Here is a 20,077-nt window from a genome sequence, read left to right as displayed (position 1 = left end):
TCCCTATTTTAAAGATTGGGAAACTGACAGAAGGGTGATCTGAAGTAGCCAAGACCATGCGGTGAGTCACTGCCAGAGCTAGGATAAGAATCCCGGAGCTCTGGATTCCTAACCCTTTGCTCATTCCTCCAGAGAACACCACTTGCTCCCTTCCAATGACTCAAAAGTGTACCCCTAAATGTAAAAGAAAGGTCAACTGAGCGATAAAAAACACATGGACTATAGTTTAGTTACTCTAAGATAGAGTGCCTCCATTGCATTTTTAAAGATAAATTAAAAGTGCTCTTAACATAGTCTTGTTGCCATAAAAAGTCAGTACTGGCCAACATATGAGATTCCAGAGCATTTCCCTACACTTAAAATGTCAGACACTGTGTTGTGATTGGTGGCAAATAGTGGCATTTTAATAGTGATGATTGTAAGCCAATTTATTTTAGTCTCTTGAAATGGCTTTACTGCTCGTTATAACAAACTAAATCAGAGAAATACCAATTTGTGTTGGCAAGGTTCACTGCAACCCAGAGACCTTCACCTGTATGTTTTCGTCCTGCAGAATGATTCAAACATTTTCAAACATGTTGGGAAAACCTTGGCTGCTTTTAAACATGCCTATAAACATGTCAGTCTCTCTTTGCATAGTAGAACACACATCTACTTTATCAACATTTTCAAAAGGAGACAAAAAATGAAAATGAAGAAAGAAGGGTTACTTATCCTACAGTAACTGTGGTTCTTCAAGATGTGTTGTACATATAGATTACCCCAATCACTCAAACAAGAAAAGAAAAGTTAATGATTTCCCATTCTGTCACAATCAGGCTTTGAAAAGATCACTATTGTCTTCCGGAGCCCTTTCAACGCTGCTAAGGACTATATGGACAGTTATTAAAAACTACAAAACAACGTGGACACTGTGATGCTGGCAGAGAAGGTGCCTGCTCATGCCAAAGTTCCCTGAACACAGACAGATATATAGCTGGAACCAGTCTGGCTCACCAGTGTGTTAGTATTGTTAAACTAGGTATTAGAATCATAAGAATGTGTTTTAGTGAGTAGACTTTATTGAATGTTTGTGAGTTGCTGCGTACATCCATCTCCCTAATAACATCTGTAACCAGCTTCTATTACTTTTTGAAACTTACGATTGGAACTCATTCATGTGTAGATATGTTTACCTACTTTAACCTTGCAAATAACTTTCTTATTTCCTTTTCCTAGCTAATAAATCTTTACATAGTTTATTATATGATTGGCTACAAGCGTTGTCTTTGGTATTAGATCTAAAGTGCAACTGACCTGGGGTAAGGAGATTGGAGTACCCAAGGATACCATCTGTGACTCCATGTTAAGATCATTATAGTGCCTGCGGAGTTTACACTTGATAATTGGTTGGTAAAATCTAAGTGCAGAACTCACAACCAATTTGGGGTTCGTGCTTTCGTTCTTAATAGTCTGCCCTGAGGTTGGTCTTGAGCACTGCAGGAAAAGCTTGACAAATAAATACTATGGTACTTGGAAATCTTGTCATAATTATTTGAAATAATCAAATCTATTTTAAAATATATTATTTATGGCAGATTCATAGATTCCAAGGCCAGAAAGGACACTGTGATCATCTAGTCTGACTTCCTGTATAACACAAGTCACAGAACTAGAAACATTGAGGCTTTGTCTCATCCTCCATCATAGCATCTTCAGGAATAGGGGGAGGTATCTGTTCTGATGGGGGTTCTAGTAATCTCTTCAACTCTACTACTTATCTTAAATCTGGTACTGCTTTATGCCTTTCCTTTGAATAGCACAGCTCATGTCTAGCAAGACCAAGAAGATGTCGGATTCCTCCTGGCAAGGGCTGACAATCTCTTGGGGGACTGAGAATTTACTGGGCTTCCCAGGTGCCCCATAAAAGGTGTTTGGGACAGCAGTTAGCAAGTGAAGTTTTTTTCAGAATGTGGAGAAAAGTTACCATCAGTTATGAATGGAACAGGGTGAGATCCAGTAAAGATGGAGTAGATGGTGAGGGAAAGGGTTACAAGGCATATGCCAACTGATGAGTGATCAATGATGAGGTGATTTTTCAAAAAGGAAAAAAAGGATGGTAAAAGTCGATTGAGGCAGGGAAAAATGGACAGCAGGTCTGCACGGGGATCTAAGGAGAATGAGTCAACTGGGCTTAAAGCAACAACATAACTATCTATCTCTTTGATCATCAAGAGGAAGCACATAGCAATTAAATCTAAATTAAATGCATAGCTAATAGTATTTAGGAGGCTTAAAAGTTTACCAGTTTTTATCTTTTCCTGAGCTGAATTGTTTTTTATTTTGGTTAATCACTCACATAAATTTAGTGGAGAACAGGTTGAAAAAACTGTGGCAGCACACTAACTGATGTAGTTGAAAATAAAATGGGGGAGATGAGTTTATTAGAAATAAGATTTACTTGGAATCATTTTTTCCTTCCCTAAATAAGTGCTTTCTGCAGTCTGCATATGCTGACTGCTTCAATACACTACAAATCAAATGTGTAATTGCATCTAAGTATCTTTTAACAAGAAGCCATGGAACACATACCAATTCCAGCCCCAGAATGTATCTGTAAGTGCAATAAACACAAATTTAAAAACATCAGTTTTGCTTCTTAAAAAAAAAAAAAAAGGATTTTTATGGTCTTTCCTTAAAATAAAGTGGCATTACAAAAACTTAGTAACATTTCTTTCAAAATATACATTGAATCTCAATATAGATAGCTGATGTCAGAGACCTATTTCAATTCTGTGCATGTCTTGAGCTGGAAAGATGGTGCAACTTATAAATGTTTAAACAGTGCTCAAGGGTGAAGTTGTTATGGGCCCATTATGTTTTGGAACTGCTGGAATATATTCTGGATACATGCAGTCACTCCAGACCTATCAACCTGTAGCTTTGGATCAAACATCCAAAGGGTGTTTGCATTTCTGAAAAGAATACGTAAAAAGTTGCTAGAAGACACATACTGCAAAGTAAAAAATAGTCATTTACCCATGTTGTAACTTTTGTTCTTTGAGATGTGTGCATGCAGACATGTATTTCACTCAGGTGTGAGTGTGCCCAGCGCACCAAAGCTGGAGAAATTCAGCAAGCAGTACCCCATGGGTGATGATCATGTCCTTTGCCTCATAGCTCCTCCCCCGGCTATATAATGGTGGTGCACCCCTCAGTTCCTTTGCACCAAACCCCAGGTGCACAGGGGACAGAGTGTAGATCATGGAATACATATCTGTGTCCACATCTCGAAGAATAGCAGTTACAACACAGGTAGCTGTCTTTTCTTCTACGAGTGGCTGCAGACATGTATTCCACTCAGGTGACTCACAGGCCATTCACTGAGGAGATGGGGCTCAGAGCCTATTTACTCAGACACCGTAGCACTGTCTTCTCAAAGTTTGCATTGACCCCAGAGGCCGTGATTTTAGTCTAATGTCTAGCAAAGGTTTCTACTTAGGATCATGTTGCAGCTCTGCAGATATCTACCTTAGAAACATCTCTAAGAAACGCTAGTGATGTTGCTTTAGCTCTCATCAAATGAGCCTGTAATAACTTTGGAGGCACAGTCTGAGCTGTTCCATAAACCATAGCAATACTCATCATTATCCACTTAGCAGTGGTCAGAGCTGAGACTGATTGTCCTTTCATTTGCTCAGTATAAGATACGAAGAGCTGAGGTGACGAACAAAATGGTTAGTCCTTTCCGGTTAAAATGCCAAACACCTTCTCACAGCTCAAGCACGAAGGCATTGTTCTTTTGCACCTAAGTGTGGTTTGGGAAAAAATACAGGTAAGTAAATAATCTGATTAAAGTGAAACTGAAATATCACTTTTAACAGAAATTTTGGATGTGGTGTTAAATTTACTTTGTCTTTGAAGAACTGGGTGTATGTGGGATCTGCCATTAAGGCTTGTAATTCACTGACTTGTCAGCACATGCTATAACTAACAAGAAGGCTGTCTTCTGGGACTGGAGAACTAACAAGTATGTTGCTATCAGCTCAAACGGTGGACCCATCAGTTCCATATTACTGGACCGTATTACAGTCCCACAATGACACCATTTTCTTCAACGGTGGAAAAAGACGGACAATGCCTTTCAGAAAGCTACCTACCATAGCATTTGAAAATACTGACTGTCACACAGACTGAAGTGGTTCACAACTGTGAGCGCCAACTTCAGAGCAGACTGCCAAAAAGCAGGGCAGAGACCCCAAACTGGGGTGTGTTCTATAATTAGATTTCACCAACTCACTAACAAATGTGAACTCCTGACACTAAAAGAGTCTTACGATGGGGTCCCCTTGGGTATTCTGGTCTATCTTGCCACCCAGGCAAGCTGAACTTAGTGATAGTTGGATGCTATACACCAAAGATCACAAAATATTCAAGTTCCTCCCAGTCCCAAGAGACCAGTCACTTATCCCAAGTCAATTTGTACCTTAGAGCTCACACGAAAGACAATGCTTGAAGCCAATTATATATAGTAAACTAAGAATTTATTAACTAGGAAAAAAGAAATGAGATGATTATTATACGGTGTTACAGGGTCAGGCTGGGTGGCTACAGGAGAGTAATAGAAGGCAAATATATTAGCCCCAGGTTAAGTAGATCCCTTTTCATTGGGTAACGGAACAGGGAAGGTTTTTTTTTAAACAAAAAGAAGTTTATTTGTAACACTTACAAGAATTACCAAAGGAAACAAAACAAACTATGCAACGAAACAATGCAAACAGAAGGTATAACACAGCAGCTTTCAGGAGGGAGAAGTGTTCAGGCTAGCCTGGGTCCAGAGCGGGGGGGCTTCCTCGACACTCATGGTCTTCCACTCCCTCGAGTTACCTAGTGCCGCGCCCAGTGTCACCGATTATCCCTCTCCTGAGAGTGCCCGGCAAGATGGGCACGGCTGCGGGGTGGGCGGTTTAGGGGTGGGGGGGTAGACACCCATGTATTATAGGACCCCTCCTAGATAACAATAATGATGGTATCCACAGCGGCAACGGCTGGGGCTGGCGTCTCTCGCTCTTCCCCTCAATTAAAGGGTCAGACGGAGGGAACCGGACGGGATCACCGAGCAGAGAACCCCGGACAGCGCCCACCGCTCCTCAAAGGCCACGGATGGGGAGTGTATAGATAAAAAGGTGAGGGGAGAAATGAAGCCAAAAGCGCAATAGAATATTTGTGAGGAGCCGGAAAAGGGGCTGCAATCTGGCACACTCTAAATATACGTGCGCCAGGGTTTCCCTCACATTACAAAAAGGGCAAGTATCCGGGATGGGGGTAAACCGTGTCAGAAACACGCCCGTGCTCACAGCTCCGTGAAGGAGCCGCCAACTGATGTCCCCGATGGGCCTCGGGACCAAGGTGGAATACAGGCTGGCCCACCGAGGTTGCTCACCCTCCAAGGGTGGCAGGAGGTCCCGCCACTTTGTATCGGGGCGGGACACCAGGGTGTGGGCGTGAAGGGTGTGAAGCGTGAGTGTGTATAAATAATTCCGTGGTGCGATTTGAAAACTGACTGGCTGCAGTTCATGCAGCCAGCTTGCAGTGAAAGGGTGAGGGGTTTGTTGGGATCGGCATGGTAGGGGCGCAATGGAAAGGTCTGGCAGGCCTGGGGTAGAGGATGGGCGGGGTGCGCCCTTGCGCAAGGCTCGGTTGACATAAGCTCGAGCAGCGGGGGTCAAGGCGGCCTTCACCTCCTGAAGCACGCGCCGGGGGGTATGGAGGCTGGAGAGCCCCATGCGCTGAGCGAGCGTCAGGGGATCAGCCAGTCTCTCCGGTCGTAGTCCAAGAGGTCTCCGACCCTCGTGACTTCCGCCAGGACCAACCTCTGGCGCACCGAGCGGGACTCCGTCACCTGCACACAGAGCTGGGGGTTGTGTAGCAGGGGCTCTGTGAGGAGATCTGCTCCCACGGTGGCCGCCACGGACCTGGCCGTTAGAAACAGTTTCCAGGTCTGGAGGAGGTCTTGGTAGAAGACCGGCAGCCCGGAGAGGTCTCGCGGAAAACCCCTCGGAGAAAGATAAAAGAGCTGCCGGTCATATCGGAGCCCCTGGAAGGGGCGCAGGAAGGTGTGCGCCAGTCTGTTCCACGCCAAACTACTTGCACTATAAAAGAGCTTCTGCAGGGCCTGGAGGCGGAAAATGCGGACCTGAGTGTACAGACACTTCAGGCCCTGCCCTCCTTCCTTCAGGGGTAAATGAAGAACTCCAACAGGGGCCCAGTGCATTCCTGACCAAAAGAACTCTAGAATCAATCTCCGGAGGTGGGTCAGGAAACCGGGTGTTGAGCCGGTACCAGAGCGTGGACAGGACTAGTTGATTAAGCACCAGTGCTCTCCCTCGGAGGGAGAGACATCGGAGTAGCCTCGTCCATTTCCGGATCCGCTCAATCACGCCGCCCTCTAAATTTTGCCGTTCTCCGGCGAGGAAGGGTGCGTGGCGGAAAGGTAAACGCCGAGATAGTGCAGTGGACCCGCACTCCACCGGATGGTCTGAAGTGCGGGTGGGAGGGAGCTTACCTGCCGCCAGTCCCCCACCGCCAAGCCAGAGCTCTTGACCCAGTTGATTCAGGCGGAGAAGGCTGCCGAGTAGATGGCCTGGCAAGCCTCCACTCGCGCCAAGTCGCCCGGGTCCTGGACCACGAGGAGTACGTCATCGGCGTACGCCAACAGGACCAGCCGCAGCTCTGGCTCCCGCAGCACCAACCCCGTCATCCTCCTGCGGAGGAGACAGAGGAAAGGCTCGATCGCCAGAGCGTACAACTGGCCCGAGAGGGGGCACCCCTGCCGCACTCGTCGCCCGAAGCTGACCGGTTCAGTCAGGGTCCAGTTGAGCCTAACCAAACACTCCACGGAGGCATACAGCACCCGGAGAAAACTCACAAACTGAGGTCCAAATCCAAACGCCTGCAGAGTGCTCAGGAGGTACCAATGGTCTACTCTATCGAACGCCTTCTCCTGATCAAGAGACAGGAGAGCGAACGACAGACCATCTCTCCGCCCGAGTTCCAAAAGGTCTCGGACTAGAAAGTGGTTGTCAAAAATGCTGCGACCTGGGACAGTATAGGTCTGGTCTGGGTGGATCACGTCCGCCATCACGGACCCTAGCCGCAAGGAAATTGCTTTCGCTACGATTTTGTAATCCGTGCTAAGGAGTGAGACGGGACGCCAGTTTCGTAAATCGTGGAGGTCCCCCTTCTTCGGCAGCAAGGCGAGCACTGTTCGTCTGCACGACAGAGGGAGGACCCCGCTCTGCAAGGACTCAGCCCAGACAGTGACTAGGTCTCGGCCGAGGATGTCCCAGAACGCGCGGTAAAACTCCACGGTCAGCCCGTCCATGCCCGGAGATTTATTGGTGGGCATGCAACGGAGGGCTTCCGAGAACTCGGCCAGGGTGAGAGGCAGCTCTAGTCGGTCTCGGTCGCCCACGCTGACCGTGGGGAGTTCCTCCCAGAGCACCCCGCAAGCGCCAGGATCGGTCGGATCCGGGGAGAAAAGACTTGTGTAGAAGTCACGGGCCCTCCCACACATCTCCTCCGGATCCGTGAGGGGGGTGCCGTCTTCCGCAAGAAGGCAGGTGATGTGTTTCTTGGCCCCCCTCATTTTCTCCAGGGCACAGAAGAAGCGGGAGCCGCGGTCCATCTCCCGAAGGAGGTGGATGCGGGACCGAACGAAGGCATCTCGGGCCCGGTGGTCCTCGAGGGCCCGGAGCTCCTCCCGCTTCTCCCGGCATGCTCCGCAGAGGGACGGGTCCTCGGGGTTGGCAGCCAGGCGCCTCTCCATCTCTAAGACCTCCCGTTCCAACTGCTCTATCGCCGCATTTCGCCGTCGGCTGGTGCCCTGAGTGTAGTCATGGCAGAAGAGCTTGGCGCGCACCTTCCCGAGATCCCACCATCGCCGCACCGAGGGAAAGGCACGCCACTGCTCTCGCCAGGCCAGCCAAAACTCCCGGAAGGACGTCACGAAGCTCTCGTCCTCCAACAAGCTGTTGTTAAAGTGCCAATAGGCCGGCCCCAGTCTCTCTGCACGGAGGGAGACCGTTATGGTGACTAAATGATGGTCGGAGAATGGGGCCAGCCGAATGGCGGAGGAGTGGGCCTGTGAAAGATGGAAATGGGATAAGTAAATACGGTCCAACCGAGAGTGGTGTGATCGAGGGGCCTCCACCCGGACAAAAGTGAACACGGAAGTGTCATCTGGGTGATGGTCACGCCAGACGTCCACTAGGGAGTGATGTTCAACTATTCCCCGGAGAATGTTCACGGCGGCCGGGCTCGGCTCGGCCCCCGAGCGGTCCTGTTCCTCGAGGGTGGTGTTAAAGTCCCCTCCCAGGACCAGGCACTCGTGCGAATCTAGGGTGCCGAGAAAGTCGGACACCCGCTGATAGAATTGTGGCCGCTTTGGGCTCATTTGCGGGGCATAGATGTTAACAAGATTGACCACGAGCCCCTCCATACGGACTCGAAGGTGCAGGAGGTGGCCCGGCACGGCCTCAGTGACCCCTAGCACCTCGGGCCATAGGTTGGGGGAGAACAGGGTCGCCACTCCAGCTTGCCAAGTCGTGAAGTGGCTAAAGTATACCCTGTCCCCCCCACTCCCCAGCTAGGCGCTGGCTCCGTGGTGGTCTTGGCGGCCATGGCATCAGGTGGTGAACCACCTTCTGCAGGGTGCTCGCCCGGGAAGGCAATTAGGGGGAGGGAGCATGTGGAAAGGGGGGCTGGGGTGAGGTTGCCCAGCTCGAGGCCAGCCGGCAGTAGATCATCCTCTCCCTGGGTGACCGGGGTCAAATCTAGGGCCTCAATCTCCGCGTACACGGGGGAGAGGCCAACTCCTGCTACCCCGCGGGCCTCTCCTCTAGGGCCCGCCTCAACGGTCGCCTCGGGGTTCGCGTGGGGTTCGGGTGGTATCCGGGCAGAAGGGGCGTCCTCAGGAGTCTCGGAGTGGAGGGTCTCCCGTGGAGGGGGGATTCTGCCCTCCAATGCCAGTCCATCTTCCCCTCCTGACACCAGCGGATGGATCTCACTCGTGGCCGTAGCGGGAGGCTCAATATCAGTGCCTCCTTTCCTGGTCTTCCGGGGGGCTTCCGCTTCGGATGGATGCAGCGGAGCTCGAGCCTTCCACTTGCCTCGCTTCCCCTGGACTAGGGTCCAGCCCTCCATAGTGTCGCCTGGGGGTTGGTTAGCAGGGGTCGTGTCGGGGGGCAGAGGCGATGGTTCAGGAGTTCGGAGGGGTAGCGGTGAGGCAGCATGAGGGGCGGGGGGTTCTCCTTGGGGCGGGCCCTCTCCTGTACCCGGTAATATCCTTGCCACACCCTCCTCCATAGGCTCTGCTGGATTGGTAATAGCAAGGGTGGAACTCCCTTGTTCGCCTGGGCGTTGTCGGGAAGGTATCTCTTGGGCCCGGACGGGAGCAGCGATGGGTCGAGTAGGAGGAGGGTTGGTTTCAGGTGCTGGGCAGCCAGGGGCGTCGGCAATGACGGGGCCGATGTCCTGCCGGGTCTCGGGTGCCCCTCCCCCCCGGACCAAAGGGCAGTCTCTGCGGACATGCCCCGCTGAGCGGCAGAGGTAGCACCGGGCCTCTCCGGTGGAGTAAAAGACCCGATAGCGGGCTCCCTGGTAGAGGACTAGGAAAGACCCCTGGAGCGCCTCTCCGTCACGCGCCCCCGCCGGCGGTAGAAGCTGCACTTGCCGGTGGAACGAAAGGACGTGACGGAGGGTGGGCACCAGTGCCTCCTCGTCAAGATGGGGAAAGGGCCCCGGCCGCTGGTGATGGTGGTGGAGGCGGGGGGGGGGGGCGAGATGACGAGGCGGCAGGCAGGGGGGAGCCCGTCACCGCCCGGGCATACGTCCTGGGGGCCAGAGGAGGGACATTTGCAGAGCTGGTGGAGGGAAAAGCAGGGAGGGGCACCACAGTCGATGACGAGGCCACAGCTGTGGGGGCAGCCCCTGCCATGGAAGGCCTAGTGGTTTTAGCGGGGCCCTTTCCTTTCTTCCCGCCCTGGCCTTTCCGGCCAGCTGGGGGGGGGGCGTTTCCTAGAATCTGGGGGGGCGGTGGGTGCAGCAGCGGCAGTAATCACCCCGGTGCCTCCTGCTGCCGGTGCCCCAGCGGGGGGGGGGTGGCAAGTATTTTAACAATAGTGGTGGGGGGGGCCTTGGGTGTCGGGCAGGGTGGGAGGGACAGCTGATATTGTTAGAGGGGCCTCGCCCCTCTCATTCCCCGCCATTGTGAGCAGGGAGAGACGGGGAGACACCAGAAGGAGGAGGGGGAAGCAAATTAACCGCTCCTTCCTGCTGGGCTGCAGGTGGGGTGGGGGGGAAATGCCAAATGGGTTGGACTGGGAGGGGGGGAATAACAGAAATCGGGGTCCGGTGATAGGGGCAAGCTGTGGGATAAGCAGTCCGAGAGGGGTGTGTGTAGACCCATGCATGTTTGTCCAAAGAGTCTCGTTTGGTCGGCTGTTATGTCCGGTCCGAAAGGCAAAGTTCAAAGCAAACAGCTGGATCCGAAGGCAGATGGCAGGTTGCCAGCAGGGACGGACGGCGGGGGGGGCGTGACAGTTGTAGTAATGGTGGGGGGGTTAGGGGCACCGATGGATCGGGGGGCAGCTCCATGCCACACCCCCTGTGTCACCACATACGCAATTAAAACACAGTCAAACTCCCCCCCACAAGAGTATAATTCAAAAAACTACTCAGTCTTACGGTCCCCTTCACGATGATTTGTAGTTTCCCTGGGTGATTTCTTCTCCAGCTTGTTGGCTGTGTACCAAGGCTTCCAGCAGGCCGAGATAAGAAAGGAATTCCAAACAGACAGCAAAACGGCTGGGTCTGGGGGTTTCCACTCCCCCCTCCGGATAGCAAAATCGGCAATCTTCCCCCCGCTCCTCCGGGGGGTTCAGCTGAGGCAAATAGCTGCGCCCGAAAGCAGGCGTGGGGGGGGCGGGTGCTGGCGAGCTAAGGGCCGAAACACGTAGATGGGAAAAAACCCACAAAAGATGAAAAGAAAACAAAAAAAGCATCTGGCCCAGTCGGGGGGGGGGGGGGGGCGGGGGGGACACACACACACTAAGGCAGGTGCAAAAAGAAAGAAAAATCCGGGCCAGGGGGCTTTAGGAAAGAATAGAAAGCAGATAGCTGAGGAGCAAGCAAAAGACGTTCCGTTTCCCAACAGGGAAGGTTCCCGAACAATCAGGAACCTTCTGGAGACAATTAAGACAGACAGGCTGATTAGAACACCTGCAGCCAATCAAGAAGCTGCTAGAATCAATTAAGGCAGGCTAATCAGGGCACCTGGGTTTAAAAAGGAGCTCACTTCAGTTTGTGGTGCACTTGCAGGAGCTGGGAACAAGAGGCGTGAGGAGCTGAGAGTGAGAACGCGGACTGTTGGAGGACTGAGGAGTACAAGCATTATCAGACACCAGGAGGAAGGTCCGATGGTGAGGATAAAGAAGGTGTTGGGAGGAGGCCATGGGGAAGTAGCCCAGGGAGTTGTAGCTGTCGCGCAGCTGTTCCAGGAGGCATTCTAGATAGCTGCATTCCACAGGGCCCTGGGCTGGAACCCGGAGTAGAGGGCGGGCCCTGGTTCCCTCCAAACCTCCCAACTCCTGGTCAGACACAGGAGGAGTTGACCTAGACTGTGGGTTCACAAAAATGGCCAAACTGAGGGCTGCCGTGAAGCTCCAAGGCGAGCAAATCCACCAATAAGCGTAAGACCCACCAAGGTAGAGGAGGAAGTTTGTCACAAAGGTTAAAGCAAGCAAATTTATATACACAAATGACTTACAATCTGTGGTTTTAAAAGGTGACACAGTTGTAGTAATCTGTCAGATATAAATGTCTTTTAGGGATCTCTGCTTCCATTTCATAGCTCTGGCCATGTGAGAGTCCAAACAGCAAAGAGATCAAAAATTTTCTTGTCAGATATTTTTTTCTTTCTTCCAGTATTCAAATTGATGGAACAAGCCCTTCAGCACTAGCCTCTTAATGGTTTGAAGGGCCAATTAACAAAAGTCTTTGTATTGTGATGTCTCACAATAGCTCATTTAATTTTGATAGCCTTCTTGGTGAGCAGGAGATGATTCCTCCTGAAAGGTTCACAGTTTCAGAGCAAACATTTTTCACAGTTATAAAGCAAAAACTTAAATATTACCTCATAGCATATAATTAAGATATCATAAGTGAGATTAATGCATGCAGCAACTTACAAGCATTTCATAAAATCTGAAAACTAAACACATTGGTATACATAAAATGCTAATCTTATCCATGCTAACACACAGGTGAAAGGTTGGATTCCAGCAGTGAATTTATCAGAGCTTGGCTGAGGCCTAAAACCTTGGCAAGAGCCGGCACGTGGCTTGCCAGTATCAGACCAACTTTCCCTGAATAAGAGGGTGGAAAGCTGAAATCCCAGCCAAATGAACTCTCAAGGAGCCAAGAGCCAGGCCCAAAGACTTCAAATGCAGCCAGTAGTCCAGAAATTCTGAATTTAGACTATCATAGGATGAATTCTCTTTGAGGTAGCCCAAATCAAAAACCTCTTCCACCTAAGACAAATAGGTGGCACTCGCAGATGATTTTCTACTAATAAGCAGAACTTCTTTAACTGCTTCTGAGCACAGAGTTTTCTCCTTATCCAGCAATGCAACATCCTTGTGGAAAGGTGTAGACTGTCCAGCACTGAATGAACAACCTGGCCATGATGCTGAGTTAACAACACATGGAGAAGAGGAAGAGACTTGGGAGGTCAAACCTACAGTGCACGGCTGGAGAATCAACATTGTTTTGGCCAGGCTGGGGCAATCAGGATCAGCTTGGTATGGTCCAATTTGATTTTGAGGATAACCTGAGGGATTAGAGGGATAGGGAGAAAAAGCATACTTCAGACTTGGACCCCAATTCAGATGAAATGCAGTGAGGGATCTCAGACTGAACCCTGCTCTCGAACTGAACTGATGACATTTCCTTACGTTCTTTGTCATGAACAGGTTGATGAAAGGGACCTATTCTTCAAAGAGGGCCCTGAGCACACTGTTCTTTAGCGATCACTCGGGACTGTCCGAGAAGGTACTGCTGAGGTGATCAGCCAGCTGATTCTGAGACCCTGGTAGGTGAGCTGCTACCAGCATGATATTTTCCTTTACGCTTGTTGACATTGTATATCACAATGGTATTATTCATGAGTATGTGCACCATTGTTCCCTGGATGTGATCCAGAAAGGACTGGCACATGTTATATATTGCCTGAAGCTCCAGTACTCTGATATGACAGGATGCTTCCTGTTCCAGTCACAATCCCTGAATTGTTAGCGATCCCAGATGCACTCTCCAGCCTATGGAAAAGGCATTGGTGACCAACATTCTTATAGGTGTAGGTCAGACAGAGTGAATCCACTGGCACATATTGTCCTGAATTGTCCTTCACTGCAGGGAGTTTAGTATTTCCTGAGGTACTCACACAAGAACATCTATTGAGTGGTAACTTGAACGCTGGACTAGCTTCAACAATTGCTGGAGAGTGTAGGATGCAATTGGAGATCCAGTCACAGATGCTGAATTTTACAGAATCATTTGCACAGGAGAAAGGCTCTCAAATTTGTAAAGTCTGGTAGGGCCCAAATTAACTCGATTTTTTGGAAGGGTTCAGTGCTGATTTCTTTTTGTTCAGGATCAGCCTCAGCAGATCGAAAAGATCCAGCATGAATGGAATGTGACTGAGGACTTTCTTCTCAGACTTTCCTCTTACTAGCCAGTCATCCAACTATGGGAAGACATGAATTCCATTCCTCCGGAGATGGGCAACTACCATCATCATGCATTTGGTAAAAACACACAGAGGCAATGACAGGGCAAAGGGGAGAACCGTGTATTGGCAATGACGATTGCTAACTAGAAATCTCAAGAACTTCCTGTGGCCCAGAAAGATCAACATATGAAAATAAGTGTCTTGGAGATCAAGAGCAGCAAACCAATTGCTACAATCCACACCGGAAGGAATAGTAGCCAGAGCAACCATGCATAACCTGATATGTTTGATGTATCAATTATCTCCATATTGACTGGGTACATGTCACCTCAGGAAGAAATGCAGAGACAAAATTTCTCGATACTTTAAATAACTGCTTCTTGGAGCAGCTGGTACAGGAACCTACAAGGGGAGAGGCAACTCTTGATCTAGTTCTGAGTGGAGCGCAGGATCTGGTCCAGGAGGTAACTATAACAGGACCGCTTGGAAATAGTGACCATAATATAACATTTAACATTCCTGTGGTGGGAAGAACACCTCAACAGACCAACACTGTGGCATTTAATTTCAGATAGGGAAACTATGCAAAAATGAGGAGGTTAGTTAAACAGAAATTAAAAGGTACAGTGACTAGAATGAAATCCTGCAAGCTGCACAGACACTTTTCAAAGACATCATAATAGAGGCTCAACTTAAATGTATACCCCAAATTAAAAAACACAGTAAAAGAACTAAAAAAGAGCCACCGTGGCTTAACAACCACGTAAAAGAAGCAGTGAGAAATAAAAAGATATCTTTTAAAAATTGGAGGTCAAATCCAAGTGAGGCAAATAGAAGGGAGCATAAACACTGCCACATTAAATGTAAAAATGTAATAAGAAAAGCCAAAAAGGAGTTGGAAGAACAGCTAGCCAAAAACTCAAAAGGTAATAAAATGTTTTTTAAGTACACCAAAAGTAGGGAGCCTGCTAAACAACCAATGGGGCCCCTGGACGATCAAGATACAAAAGGAGCACCTAAAGACAATAAAGTCATCGCAGAGAAACTAAATGAATTCTTTGCTTCAGTTTTCACGGCTGAGAATGTTAGGGAGATTTCCAAACCTGGGCCATCTTTTGTAGGTGACAAATCTGAGGAATTGTCACAGATTGAAGTGTCACTAGAGGAGGTTTTGGAATTAATTGAGAAACTTAACAGTAACTAGTCACCGTGATCAGATGGCATTCACCCAAGAGTTCTGAAAGAACTCAAATGTGAAACTGCGGAACTAATAACTATGGTTTGTAATCTGTCCTTTAAATCAGCTACTGTACCCAATGACTGGAAGATAGCTAATGTAACACCAATATTTAAGAAGGGCTCTAGAGGTGATCCTGGCAATTACAGACCGGTAAGTCTAATGTCAGTACCGGGCAAATTAGTTGAAACAATAGTAAAGAATTGTCAGACATATAGAAGAACATAAATTGTTTCGCAAAAATCAACATGGTTTCTGTAAAGGGAGATCATGTCTTACTAATCTATTAGAGTTCTTTGAGGGGGTCAACAAACATGTGGACAAGGGGGATCCAGTGGACATAGTGTACTTAGATTTCCAGAAAGCCTTTGACAAGGTCCCTCACCAAAGGCTCTTACGTAAATTAAGTTGCCCTGGGATAAGAGGGAAGATCCTCTCAGGGATTGAGAACTGGTTAAAAGACAGAGAACAAATGGTAGGAATAAATGGTAAATTTTCAGAATGGAGAGGGGTAACTAGTGGTGTTCCCTCAGGGTCAGTCCTAGGACCAATCCTATTCAACTTACTCATAAATGATCTGGAGAAAGGGGTAAACAGTGAGGTGGCAAAGTTTGCAGATGACACTAAACTGCTCAAGATAGTTAAGACCAAAGCAGACTGTGAAGAACTTCAAGAAGATCTCACAAAACTAAGTCATTGGGAATTAAATTTAATGTGGATAAATGTAAAGTAATGAACATTGGAAAAAATAACCCCAACTATACATACAATATGATGGGGGCTAATTTAGCTACAACTAATCAAGAGAAAGATCTTGGAGTCATCGTGGATAGTTCTCTGAAGACGTCCATGCAGTGTGCAGCGGCAGTCAAAAAAGCAAACAGGATGTTAGGAATCATTAAAAAAGGGATAGAGAATAAGACAGAGAATATCTTATTGCACTTATATAAATCCATGGCACGCACATATCTTGAATACTGCGTACAGATGTGGGCCCTCATCTCAAAAAAGATATACTGGCATTAGAAAAGGTTCAGAAAAGGGCAACTAAAATTATTAGGGGTTTGGAACGGGTCCCATATGAGGGGAGATCAAAGAGGCTAGGACTTTTCAGCTTGGAAAAGAGGAGACTAAGGGGGATATGATAGAGGTATATAAAATCATGAGTGGTGTGGAGAAAGTGAATAAGGAAAAGTTATTTACTTGTTCCCATAATTTAAGAACTAGAAGCCACCAAATGAAATTAATGGGAAGCAGGTTTAAAATAAATAACAGGAAGTTCTTCTTCACCCAGCGCACAGTCAACCTGTGGAACTCCTTGCCTGAGAAGGTTGTGAAGGCTAGGACTATAACAGGGTTTAAACGAGAACTGGATAAATTCATGGAGGTTAAGTCTATTAATGGCTATTAGCCAGGATGGGTAAGGAATGGTGTCCCTAGCCTCTGTTTGTCAGAGGGTGGAGATGGATGGCAGGAGAGAGATCACTTGATCATTACCTGTTAGGTTCACTCCCTCTGGGGCACCTGGCATTGGCCACTGTCGGTAGACAGGATACTAGGCTGGATGGACCTTTGGTCTGACCCAGTATGGCCGTTCTTATGTTCTTATCTGTAGAGATTGCGGAGACTGAGGATAGGTCTCACTCCTCCCTTGGACTTGCAGATTAGGAAATATCGGGAATAGGCTCCTCATTCATCACACTGATTAGGGACCTCCTCTATAGCTCCCAGGGCACACAGAGAACTTGCTGAAAAGCAATTACTTGTGAGAAAGGTCCTTGAAAAGGGATGAGATAGGAGGGTTGGAATGGGGAATGGATATAAATTGTATGGTGTAACACAAATGTAGTGTCTTGGATCCATTTGTCCATGTTATTATTTCCCAGGCACGGTAGAAGTGGGCCAGCCTGTCCCCAAACTGAGGTGATGTGATTAGGATGTTTACAACTGGTCTGCTGGTCCTGACATGCTAGTCAAATAGGCTGTCTGCTCAGTGATGGAAGAGGATGGAGTGGCTGAGTAAAACTAGACCCTGAAGACTGCCTCTTGTGAGATCTATTCCTTTCCTGGGGCAGCTTGCCTTGGTTGGTAAGGTGTCTGTCTAAAATATCGCTGGGTAACAGTATTTCTGCTGTTGTTGCCCAGTAAATTGGCAACTTTTTGAGGCTTTGGCATAAATTTCCGAAGAGCACATTTGTTGCACTCAAGTCTTTAAAACGAACGCAAGGTCCTTTACACTTTGTTGTACATCTGGAGACAATGATGAATTATGCAACCACAATGCTTTTCTCATCATGATTGCTGTAGCCACAACTTTGGAGGCTGTGTCAAATAAGTCTAGGGCTGACTGCAGTGATGTCTTGGACACCAGACTGTCCTCCATTACAAATGCCTTGAAGTCCTCCCTAGAAGAATTGGGCAATCGCTCCATGAATTTTGTCGAAGTCCCAATTTACAAAGTTATATCTTGAGAACAATGCCTGTTGATTTGTGATTTCCATTTGTAAGAAGGTCAAATAAACTTTTCTGCCTATGAGATCCAACTTCTTTGCCTCTTTGTCTTTGGGAGTGGATTTGCTTTCTCTTGACAGGATTTCTCACTGGCTGCTGACTAGTACCATAGCTGCTCGAGCACCCGTGAGGGAGCTGGACCTTTGACCTATTCCTTGGTATTGAGACAACATCAAAAGGCCGCCTCTGAGTCCTGCTGAGGAACACTGGCACTCTGAGGCTCCAACGATGGCTGAGGGGCTGGTCTCATCCCTGGTGCTGTTTGAGTCTCAAATCCCTCGCTACCTGTGTCCTTTTCTTGAAGGACTTACAGATAGAGCACTTGTCCTTAATGTGCCTCTCTCTCAGGCACAACAAACACTGCATATGGGGATCATTATGTGGAATAGTCCCTTCACCCCACTGCCCACGATGGGCAATGTTCAAATCCTGGGGAAGGCATTCCACCAGGAAACAACAGCTAAGTAACCTCACTAACTAACCTAAGGTACTACTAATAAACCACTAACTAATCCTTTAGAAGAAGTTTTCAATAATTGAGAGAAACAAAGGGCAGTGTGAAGAAACACTACCCAGAGCACTCCAACTCTAGCTGCGAGCAGTGCAAAGGAACTGAGAGGGGCTGGGGCAGCAACACTGTTATATAGCCAGGGGAGGCATTATGAAGTAAAGGGCACAAGTGCTGCCTCTACTGGTACTGCTAAGCATTTTTCTCTGGCTTTGGTGGTCTGGGAGTGCACACGTGTGTGTGGAATGCATGGCTGCAAGAAACAAATGACGTAAGTAGTGCACTCCATGGTGTATGGGTATACTGAGCTCCTAAGGTATGTATCAGACAAGGAGTATAGCATAAGGTGCTGATATTGGCCAAAACACTTCATACTCCTGTTAACTGTTCACAAATACATCAAGGATCAAGGGAATGAAAGTAATGGGGCACAAAACAGTCAAAGAATTTATATTGCAAAGAAAACATTAAACAGATACCTACCGTAAGTGCAAATCATTTTACTAGCTTCTCTGAAGAGAAGAATTCCATTAGGAGACGATACATCAAAATTTAAACGCTGTGACCTAAAAAATAACGGCAAAAATATTCACATCATTACAGTGGGAAAAAATTAGCAATGTGCTCATTCCTAAAAACAAACAAAAAACTGGTGGTAATGCTGCTGAAAAGGATCTGGGGGTTATAGTGGATCACAAATTGAACAAGAGTCAAGAATGTGATGCAGTTGGGAAAAGGCTAATATTCTTAGTGGTATTGACAAGAATGTTGTATGTAAGACATGGGAGGTAATGCTTTACTTGGTGCTGGTGAGGCCTCAATTGGAGTACTGTGTCCAACTCTGGGCATGACAATTTAGGAAAGATGTGGATAAATTGTAGAGAGTCCCAAGGAGAGCAACAATAATGACAACAGGTTTAGGAAACCAGACCTATGACGAAAGGTTAAAAAATCTGGGTGTGATTAATCTTGAGAAAAGGAAAGCTTAAGAGGAGACCTGGTAACAGTCTTCAAATATGTTAAAGGCTGCTCTAAAGATGAGATGGATCTATTCTCCATGTCCACTGGAGGTAGGACATGAAGTAATGGGCTTAATCCACAGCAAGGGAGATTTAGGTTCGATATTAGGAAAAACTTTTTAACTCTGAGGGTAATTAAGCTCTGGAACAGGCTTCTAAGCAAGGTTGGGGAGTCCCCAACAGGTTGGGCAAACACCTGTCAAGGATGGTCTAGGCTTACTTGGTCCTGCCTCAGTACAGAGGGCTGGACTTGATGACTTCTCAAGATCCCTACCAGCCCTACATTACTATGATTCTAATAATAATAAGCTTTCAAATTCCTAGTGAGCACCTTTGGCTTATTTGCAGTTCAGAGGAATGCTACAAATTCTTCCTAATGCAAACAATTAGTTTATACTCTTACTTAAGCTACTATACCCCAATAGCTTATTTCATCAGTTAATTCCCACTAGGAATTCAATTACATAAATGCATCCTCTACATGGTGGGGTAATGTGCACTTATGGGGGTGTGATTTCTAAAGCGCACAAATGTGCTGCACATTAATTAGTCCATGTAGACCGTGTTAGTGTGCACTAAAGTGTTAAAGCACACTAAGGAACCTTTGGTGCACACCAACAGGGTCTACATGGGCCAATTAATGCTAAACATGTTGAAATCACACACCTGTAAGTGGGCATTACCCCATCTTGTAGAGAAGCCCAAATGTAAGCCAGATGCAAGAGCGCAGTTCATAACGAGCATCTACACATGCTTATGCATGTACTCAGACCTGAAAGAGATCACACCATAGACAAGTCTCACCTCTGCTTGTGCTGTTACACCATCTCCATAAGTCAGAAATAGCTATTGTGTACTCAATATGGATATGAACACTGGGAGAGCAAGCAAAGTTTTCATCAATGCCCTCCCCTGGGAGAATCCAAGGAGAAAGGTAGCTTTACGGTAAAATTTTCAAAAGCCCTTAAGTGATTTTGAAGACTAAGCCCTATTTTCAGAAGTGACTTAGCACTTAGGTTCCTAAGTGTAACTGT

General features: G+C 47.6%; 1 protein-coding gene across 3 annotated transcripts in view; it reads right to left on the bottom strand.

Annotated features, from left to right (window-relative positions):
* The window catches only part of RANBP17 (RAN binding protein 17), a 268,639-nt gene that overhangs the window by 54,543 nt on the left and 194,019 nt on the right, over positions 1 to 20,077 (bottom strand). For all 3 annotated transcript variants that reach the window (XM_084636664.1, XM_084636665.1, XM_084636666.1), the window contains one exon: positions 18,508 to 18,590. In XM_084636664.1, coding sequence (XP_084492790.1) covers positions 18,508 to 18,590 — 83 coding nt within the window. The remainder of the gene's footprint in view (positions 1 to 18,507; positions 18,591 to 20,077) is intronic.

This window comes from Lepidochelys olivacea, assembly GCF_965140295.1.
Source record: "Lepidochelys olivacea isolate rLepOli2 genome assembly, chromosome: 8".
NCBI lineage: Eukaryota > Metazoa > Chordata > Testudines > Cheloniidae > Lepidochelys > Lepidochelys olivacea.
The sequence above is the reverse complement of the archived record's forward strand: the minus strand, read 5'-3'. Positions and strand labels throughout refer to the sequence as shown.